Source organism: Sipha flava, unplaced genomic scaffold (assembly GCF_003268045.1).
Source record: "Sipha flava isolate LNK unplaced genomic scaffold, YSA_version1 252_pilon_pilon, whole genome shotgun sequence".
Lineage (NCBI taxonomy): Eukaryota > Metazoa > Arthropoda > Insecta > Hemiptera > Aphididae > Sipha > Sipha flava.
Window position 1 is genome coordinate 351,341 of NW_020272904.1, and position 9,423 is coordinate 360,763.

Below are 9,423 nucleotides of genomic sequence, written 5' to 3' on the forward strand. Positions count from 1 at the left end.
TCTCTCTTTTCAGAACCATATAAATATTATCATTGGTAAAGCACTGAAAGTATTAGGCTTTATAAAATGCAACACAATCAATTTTACATCTATCCCTTGTCTTCGTGTTCTTTACTTCACGTTGGTTCGATCCATCCTTGAGTACGGAATTGTTGTGTAGCATCCATATCTGGCCATGGATCAACTCCGACTTGATAGGGTTCAAAATCTTTTCTTAGCATATGTTGCTTTCTTACTAAAAATACCTCATCCTCAACATGATTACACTTCTATTAGCTCAACTCTAAATATTCCTTTCCTTGCTTCTCGTCGTCGGGACGCTGACATTTTATTTATCACATCTCTCATCAAAGGTACCATTGATGCCCCTGATCTTTTGTCAACTATTAGTTTCCGTGTCCCTCTTTATCCAACCCGCTCACACTCCTTATTCTTCATATCAACACATCTCACAAATTACAATCATAATCACCCTATCCATAGATATGCTATCCAAAATGCTTCCTCAACTCCTTTTAACTCAACTCCCGTTCTAACAACCAATATCAATAAATCTCCAGTTCAAACTTTTAATAATTACCTAAACTCACTCCTTTTCTTTCCTAATTATTATCATTAAATTATTGTAAACACATTATTATATCAAATCATTGTATACAAAACACTCTACTGTAATCTATTCTCTTTGTAATTGCTGAAAAAATGGCGTTTAAATAAATAAATAAAATAAATAAATAAATATATAAGTTCTTTAATTATATATGTACATTAGGGTGGCATTCATTTAAATTAGTTTTTTTTTACTTGTCTCATACTTTAATATTGTTTCATTTATTATAAAAATGTTTATTTGATAGTTTGGTGCATATTAATAATAGATAATATATAGTTTTTCCAAGTTGACGGTATAATATTATTTTATTTTACCGGACCGTTCAGGGGCTTTGACAGTTTTTATGATTTGCTAGTAGTTGATTTTAATATTTTAATTATTAAACGTCATTATGAGATTTCACATAAATCATTTGCCAAAAAATATTTGCTTTAAATTTTGATGTTCGCCAAAATTTTTCAAAATTCTCAATGTGACTTTCTTAAAATATTAATTGGTGACTAAGCCATATGGATTATAGAACTATATAGCTATTAATAATAATATATTTATATTCAATAGTATAAAACTATAAAATTAAAACATCTGAAAATGATGCAAATACTTTTATTGACTGTTATTAATTACTATTAGTGTATATTTATTTATCCATATGTATTTTTCCAACATGTATTACAATATCAGGATGTTAATTGGTAATATTAGCTAATATTAGTAGTTGGTATGTTAAAGTGAAAAAGGACGGAACTGGAAAGATTTAATCTTTCAAATTTAAATTTATATAGTCTATTGTGACTGACCAATACTCAAGTATTCAATTATCTTTAATATCTTCTGTAAAAAATATTATGTTAAAAATTAAAAATTAAAAAAAAATGCCAATGCCATTTATAATGAAATAAATATGGATTTGTATATTTTTTGGAATAAGTCGTGTAAAATTATTAAACTTTTATTTAAAATACTAATGTTTATATTTATTTTTTTTTTTTTTTTGTTAAATATTCTTTGAACAATTAAATTAGAAGATATACGATTTGATTTATGAAATAAATAAAGAAAAACACTTTTTTTATACTAAGTAGCATTGCAATTTAAGCTGTTTTACCTAGGTTAAAATAATTGAAAAACTTAGGTTAAAATTTTGGATTGTTTTAATTTAGAATACGAAACAATATGAAATTTAGCAGAAATTTGGTATCTCAATGAAGTGTCACATATCATTTTTCGTTTTTAGTATTTATTAAGTCTATTTATGAGACCAATGAGGTTAATGTAATTGTTTTATAAGAAATTAATTTATGTTCTTTATTTGATGATTAATAGTAAAAACCAATTTGTTTAGAATAAAAATCAAACGTGACCATAAAATTTGTTTTGTGTTATAAATTGATTTTGACAAATTATTTTAAATTTAGAGTAACGTACAACATTTCAACTATGTAGATGTTAATATTATTTGTATTATTTTATTTGTTCATTAAATTTCTTTTGACGATTTGCCAACAATTCTTCTTTTGGAAACCTCGGTTCTTGGCGCCTTCATTTAAAATATTTTTTGTTACAACTTTGAAGTTTATATAAACAGGCAGTTTGAATTTTTTTAAGTAAAAATAATCTATAATATTTTATTACATAACATAATTTTTAACGATTTAGTTTACATTTTTTATTTAATTCTTAATATTGTTCAAGATTTTTGTTTAATTTAATTCTTCTCCAACAGTTTCATTGATTATCATAATGGTTTTGATATATATTTTTCTTTTAATTACTTAAGATGCATCATAAAATAAACATGCTATATTGAGATTCTTATAATTGGTATTTAACCAGAGTTATAAAAATAATTTTATATATTGTATCTTAAAAATATTTTGAATATAAACTTTTTTAAAAATAATTTATTACCAGGGGTCAGTATAAAAATTCTATCTTGATGTTAGTTCATATAAATATAATGGAACTGTAAAATTTATGGGAGATAATTATTTAAAAAACTTCTATAATTATAATTATAAAAATTCTATAATTATTAGTATAATTAAACATTTGATTTTTTGAAATACTGTGAAATCCTATATCTTTATAGATTTACCCGTATAAATACTAATTTAAGTATATTTGGAATCTATTTTACCACGATTGAGAAGTATGGTAAGTATAAAAGATATTTCGATTCTATGAAATACATTTCGATATTCGTAGATATACGTATACATAATAGGTACCTTTTATTAAGCGTAAATTACTTATTAAGTAATTTATTAAAAGTATTTATATTTATAATGTTTATTTTAATACACTCCTCCGATATTTTAGCTTATGAATAAATAATAGAAAATACATAGATAAGGTTTGATACATAACTAAGATTAGTTAAAAGTTTTTAAATTTTAACTAGTAATATTTTATTCTCTAACGCTATATTTTAAACTATAAATTTACATTGCGATTAACTATTTATTTAAATATTGATTGTACAATTTAATCTTACAAATTATTCTTTCAAGTTTTATGAGCATGGTTAAGTAAATTATTTAAAAAATATTTTCGGATAAATTCTAATTTTATGTATATTCCTTTTAAAAAATGAATAAGATATATTCTTCATATTTTTTTGTACTTATAGAAGAATATATATCTTATACATCGACCGTCAACCGATGTAATATTTTTATTATACTAATGCATCAACATCTATGATCCTTACGAGTTCATATCATTTTGTTAGTATTTAGTTCTATAGTTTATTATAAATTATGGGCTATGGATTGTAGTCTTTTAATTTTTACAGTAAGAATTCATTTTTAATAAAAATATTAAGTTAATACTTAAAAGATATAAGACAAAATATATAATAATGCTAAGAAGTTTTATAAAATAATTAAGTTTCTGTAAAAATACTTATATTTTTTAAACTCTTTAAATTGTTCCAGTTTTAAAATTTAGAAGCTTGTTTAAGTTTTATTGTAATGTCTGAAAAATGAATTAAATAAGTTTTAAAGCATAAAATTTGTGTAGAAAATTGAATTTTAGATTGGTTTTATTGAAATATCAGTGATCAGTAGATCAGTAGTCAACACTTTAATTAATTAAATGGAAAGGGTACATAAAACATTTTATGTATCAGAGAGTATATTTTAAAGAGTATTTTTGTTGTACATAACAGCACAACAGATTGTTAAAATTTATTATAAAATCGTACATTTTAAATATTTAAATAAAATAAAATAATCTTGAGATACTTTTCATCGTTTTTATTTTTTAAGTTAACCCAGGGGAAATGTATACTTTTTACCCCGTTGAATGCAGCTCTATATAAAGCTCACTGTTTCGTAGATCATTTTACTAAAAGGTCTCTCTTAGTTCGTCATTACATTCTTGTATCTTAAAGATCCCCACTAATTCAATAATATCATGGTGGGGCATATTTAAGGAGGGAGAAGAGAACATAGGATGGATTTGGAATTACACATATAGAACAACAACAGTCCAGGATCAGCTGCTATCGCTGTCAAGTGGTGCCATTCAGTTTTGGTATATTTTATTTGGAGGTAATTATATGTTTTGCTTTAATTTTAATCAAATTTTATAATATTTATAGTAAAAGGTAAAGTAAATATAAATTATATATTTTTTGAATATTTACACAAATTATTGTTTGATTAAAAAAAAAATGTACATGTAATTGTAATTAAATTTTACGTAAATAACAGAATTGATACTGATATGATATGTATGTTAATAATATTTTTAATAATTTTTAATAATAATTTTTTTAATACAACTAATTCGATTTGATATTTTTAATTATTTTATAAAACGCCATTTTATTATTTAATTGATTTCTACCATCTTTTGATGCAATAATGTTTACTGCTTTAAATATTTTTAATCCACGAATTATGGTTAAAAATAATTCATGCCATTCTAGTTATTTATTGTTTTTAAACTTGAGATTGTTGTGAAAATTAATTTTATGCTATTTTCAACTTGATTTTTGTCTACTAATTTATTCTTAGTATTTTTTATATGATTTATTAGCAATTCATATTTTTATGTAATTTAAAACATTGATCACATTTTTTTTACCAAATATTTCCTATTTTCTGATGACCTAAATGTAAATATAGTTTAATTTTGTCACCAAGTGTGGGTTTATGCAAAACTACATTATGTTCTTAAATATTTTTTTATTTTAAACTTGGCGTTTACATCATTTTTCAAATCACAAATACTGCAACACGATACTATACAAGTAAATTTATTGATACTAGGTAAATATTAATAATTAATAATACATTTTGTTTAGTAAAAGTGGACTTAGTGATAAAATTGATGTTAAAACGATTTATAATAAAAAATAAGTTTTAATAATTATTTCTTAATTTATTTTCGTATAAATGTTTGTATTAAAAACTGTATTATATTTGTGTAAGATAATAATTATCAAGACACTATGTTTTAAATGATTGATCCGTAGAATTTGCATCTTAATTATGGCGTTATTGAAATAAAAACAAATTTAGCAACTGAAAAATTAAAAATTAATGGTGGCGGTGAGGTGTTTGGTCGGAATTTGGGTCGGTTGAGTGCATACCATAACGGCGGCGTACGACTATTTTTAAACGTCCGCTGCGTGGTGCCGCGCGGTGGTATCGGTTTACTCACTGTAAATGGAGGGTACCAGACTATTTTATTTTTTATTTTATACTTCGACATTAGCAACTTTGCTATTTTTGTCCGATTCCACAGAAGATGATTTTTCTTTCAAAATAGATAGTAGCAGAAAATAAGAAGGGGTTTAGTGACTACCTTTCTAAATTACTTTTAGGATGGTCATTTATTTACTTAACCATTTTTTAAATAGTTATTAATGTCTATATTTATTTATAAATATTTACAGTAAAAATATCAATTTTTTTACTTCGCTAAAAAATTCATGTTTGTATTAAATTTATTCAATGATTTGTTAAGCTCTTGGTAGCATAATTTCATAAATTATATTAACATTATTGTATGCCAACACATTGTTTTAAAAAACCTTTTCAATAATATAAATTGGCTTTCATTAACTTTTATTATTAAATAATTATAAATATTATAATATAAAAAAAATAAAAGAAAATGTAACCGCAATATATGATGTTATACATAATTATATAAACATAACATGCATTTGAACTTTTTAAGTCTTTAAGCAAATAATTTGAGAAGATTTTGATTTGATTTAATAAAAACTATTTAAGATTTATAATTCATAAATAATAAAAAGAAAAAACTAAATATTAGTTTGGTGTTTATAGGTTATTTTGTTGATTGTAAATGATTGTAAATAATATCTTCCATTTACGATAAATTTTTTTATTAAAGTTATAAAGAAAAGCATAGTATCCCATTCGAAACTAAATTCTAAAAATAATGAAAATTATAATTACTCAAAAATAACTTGACCTATTGAGTATTTTAGTTCTAATTATAACTGACAAATAATATCTAACTAAAATAAAATACAACAGTTATGATTTATAAATGTTACTTAATGTTATTAAATAATCGTATTGATATAGATTTAACTTAAATGTATTAAAGTATAATTTATATTTATATAAAAAGTATAATTAAAAGAAATAATAATAAATGTATAGATTGATCCCTGAAATTTGTGTTAGGACGTGATTATAAAATCCTATACATGAGTACTTAAAAAATATATTATATATAATTTTTGATTCATTATAATTTATAACATTTATATTAGCGGGGTAGAAAAAAAACTTCAAAATGGACGCAATTAAGAAGAAGATGCAGGCAATGAAGATGGAGAAGGATAGCGCCATGGACAAGGCCGACACTTGTGAAGGCCAGGCCAAGGATGCAAACCTTCGTGCAGACAAAGTAATCAATATTGATGACACAAACATTTAAATTTAATAACAATGGCTTTAATTTAGGTGAATGAAGATGTAAGAGAATGTCAAAAGAAACTGACTCAAGTAGAAGTTGATTTGGATACAAACAAAAATAAGTTGGAAGAAGCCATTAAGCAGTTGGAAGATAGAGAGAAGGCTTTGACCGCGGTAAGTTAATAACAAATATTAATAAAACAAATGTTGATGGATGGTTGATGGTTTGATTGGATTTGATTAAAGGCTGAAAGTGAAGTTGCCGCTTTGAATAGAAAAGTTCAGATGATTGAAGAAGACCTCGAAAGATCTGAAGAAAGGTCTCAAGCAGCTGCATCGAAATTGGCTGAGGCTTCTCAAGCAGCTGATGAATCTCAACGGTAGATGTCACGAATAAATTAATAAATTACATATTTACTAAAAATATTTTTTATTAGTATGTGCAAAGTACTTGAAAACCGTAGCCAGCAAGACGAGGAGCGTATGGATCAATTGACAAACCAATTGAAAGAAGCTCGTCTTTTAGCTGAAGATGCTGATGGAAAATCTGATGAAGTAAATTCATCATAGCATACTTTTAGTTTTATATTAACTAATAAATTTTATAAAATTGTAAAATTTAAGGTTTCGAGGAAATTGGCTTTCGTTGAAGATGAACTTGAGGTAGCTGAAGATCGTGTTAAATCTGGGGACTCGTAAGTAAAATTTGATTAAAGCAATGTATGATATTACTTTCATTTAAATTTATAGCAAAATCATGGAGCTGGAAGAAGAATTGAAAGTTGTAGGAAACAGCTTGAAATCATTGGAAGTTTCTGAAGAAAAGGTATATTAGTCAGAAAAGAGTTGAACTATAAAATGTTATATTTATAAAATAATAATATAATATTATATATACATTTTTTTAGGCTAATCAACGAGTGGAAGAATACAAGCAACAGATTAAACAACTAACAGTAAAATTAAAGGAGGTAAACATAGATATAGATATAGATATAGATAGTCTTATAAATATTATTATTGTATTAAAATTAAAAATTTAAAGTATATATATTTTTTTTTTATAAAAACCTTTTTTCGTTACAGGCTGAAGCTCGTGCTGAATTTGCCGAGAAGACTGTTAAGAAATTGCAGAAGGAAGTTGACAGACTTGAAGGTAAATCTTGTGTCCAATTTTTAAAAAATAAACTGTTGAATAAAATTATGTTTATATTATTAATACATGTTTTAGCTTAGCTCAATAAAATATGTGCAGCTACACATTTACGCTTTATTATAATTTTTTTATTATAATAATTTAACATTGTGACGATTGGGGCTTTATCAATTGAGATTTTACGTTTTTTTTTGTACATTAATGTGTTGTTTTTCAGATGATCTTTTCAAAGAGAAAGAAAAGTCTAAAGAAATCACGGATGACTTGGATTCAACATTTGCTGAACTCACTGGCTACTAACCAAATACAAATTATGCATAGCCTTCTCTTGTTTTTTCTTTTTTTTTTTTTTTATGTTCGAGTTTTGTCATAAACTAATGTAGCTTTTTTGTAAAAATAATGCTTTTAAAATTTTTTTTCGTTTAATATGTATTGTCTCCAGTTGTTGCTGTACAAATTCGCTTCTATAACTGCCAGGTACAAAAATAGTTTAATATTTAAATAAACATTGAAGTATGATTTTAAGTATTAGTTTTTTATTCAACGTAATTAATTAAAATTTTATAACTTTTAACTTAAATATATATTTGTAATTAATTGGCATATCTAATCTGATTGTAACTAGATAATTCATCTTAAAAAAAAATTATTATTGTTTTTAATTTCATATAAATTTTTTTATGTTCAACTTAAAAAATATGTGTGAGTTTGAATACTCGTATAAATATTAAATTTAATCATTCTTCAATGTTTTCGAACAATGCGAATAAAATATTTGTGTTTTAAAACTAAATAAATAACATTTTGATCACATTTGTGTACAGTTAATTATTTTAACACATTTATCATTAATGTTTTAAATTATTTTATATTTTTATAGTCAAACTTAATTTTTTGACTTGTTTTTTACATATTATGTTCATTAAAATTATTTATTACTTATTTATAATGAAAATTTTACAAATTTTCAGATGAACTTGGCCTTAACAAAGACCGATACAAGTCTTTGGCTGATGAAATGGATTCCACTTTTGCTGAATTGGCAGGATATTAATCCTCTAGAATTAGCCACGTTTTCAAAGGAATTTATATTCAAAGTAAATAATTACCCAATGATTATATAAAATAATTTTACCATCATCAGTTCTATTAATAAACCAAAAGAATATTACAATAAATTATTGTTAGATTATTTATTATTTGAGCCATTGCATATATATATATATATATATAAATGTATATTTATATATACATAAATATGTTACGTGTGAGACATTAACAAATTAACAGTTATAATTTTATCTGTATTCTAGCTTTATTTTCATCATAGTATTAATGTACAATAATTTTCTAGTCTTATACTCTAAGTCACCTAGCCTTTATGACATTATAATACTTATTTATACTGCAAATGTACACATTATGACTTAAATATTGTTTTTGATTAATTTATAAATAATATAAGCATATTATAATACTGATGTCCTTAGATGTTCAATATATTATATTGGTATTCATGAAATTCATGTGAACATAAAATATGTGAATCAAATTCAATGAACATAAAATATTTTTACATTGATCATGTAAATTAAACTTCCTAGATATTTATATGATTATTGAACATCAAAAAGTATAAACATATGCATATATTCAAAATATTAATATAATGTTAATTAGTTAATTAATTTTTTTAGGCTTATGTATAAAGTACCTATGGTTATATTTAATAATTATAGGTGTTA

The 9,423-nt window shown here is 23.8% G+C and overlaps 1 protein-coding gene across 2 annotated transcripts; it reads left to right on the plus strand.

Annotated features, from left to right (window-relative positions):
* The first annotated feature begins 6,400 nt into the window (after nucleotides 1–6,400).
* On the plus strand, nucleotides 6,401–8,738 carry LOC112684618 (tropomyosin-1). 2 transcript variants are annotated; one of them, XM_025556229.1, is made up of 9 exons: nucleotides 6,401–6,514; nucleotides 6,571–6,696; nucleotides 6,769–6,902; nucleotides 6,960–7,077; nucleotides 7,147–7,217; nucleotides 7,273–7,348; nucleotides 7,431–7,493; nucleotides 7,609–7,678; nucleotides 8,650–8,738. In XM_025556229.1, exons 1-9 carry the CDS (start codon nucleotides 6,401–6,403, stop codon nucleotides 8,730–8,732), a joined length of 855 nt encoding a protein of 284 aa, XP_025412014.1. In that variant the 3' UTR covers nucleotides 8,733–8,738. The 2 variants fall into 2 exon arrangements, with proteins under 2 accessions (XP_025412014.1, XP_025412015.1); XM_025556230.1 differs by lacking the exon at nucleotides 8,650–8,738 and adding an exon at nucleotides 7,896–8,002.
* The last annotated feature ends 685 nt before the right edge of the window (nucleotides 8,739–9,423 follow it).

What these genes read in the sequence shown, in the direction of transcription:
- LOC112684618 (XM_025556229.1), top strand. Translation starts at nt 6,401, where the DNA reads ATGGACGCAATTAAGAAGAAGATGCAGGCAATGAAGATGGAGAAGGAT. An exon ending in CAAACCTTCGTGCAGACAAA is followed by an intron (nt 6,515 to 6,570) that starts GTAATCAATATT and finishes GCTTTAATTTAG; the next exon opens with GTGAATGAAGATGTAAGAGA. An exon ending in TGGAAGTTTCTGAAGAAAAG is followed by an intron (nt 7,349 to 7,430) that starts GTATATTAGTCA and finishes ACATTTTTTTAG; the next exon opens with GCTAATCAACGAGTGGAAGA.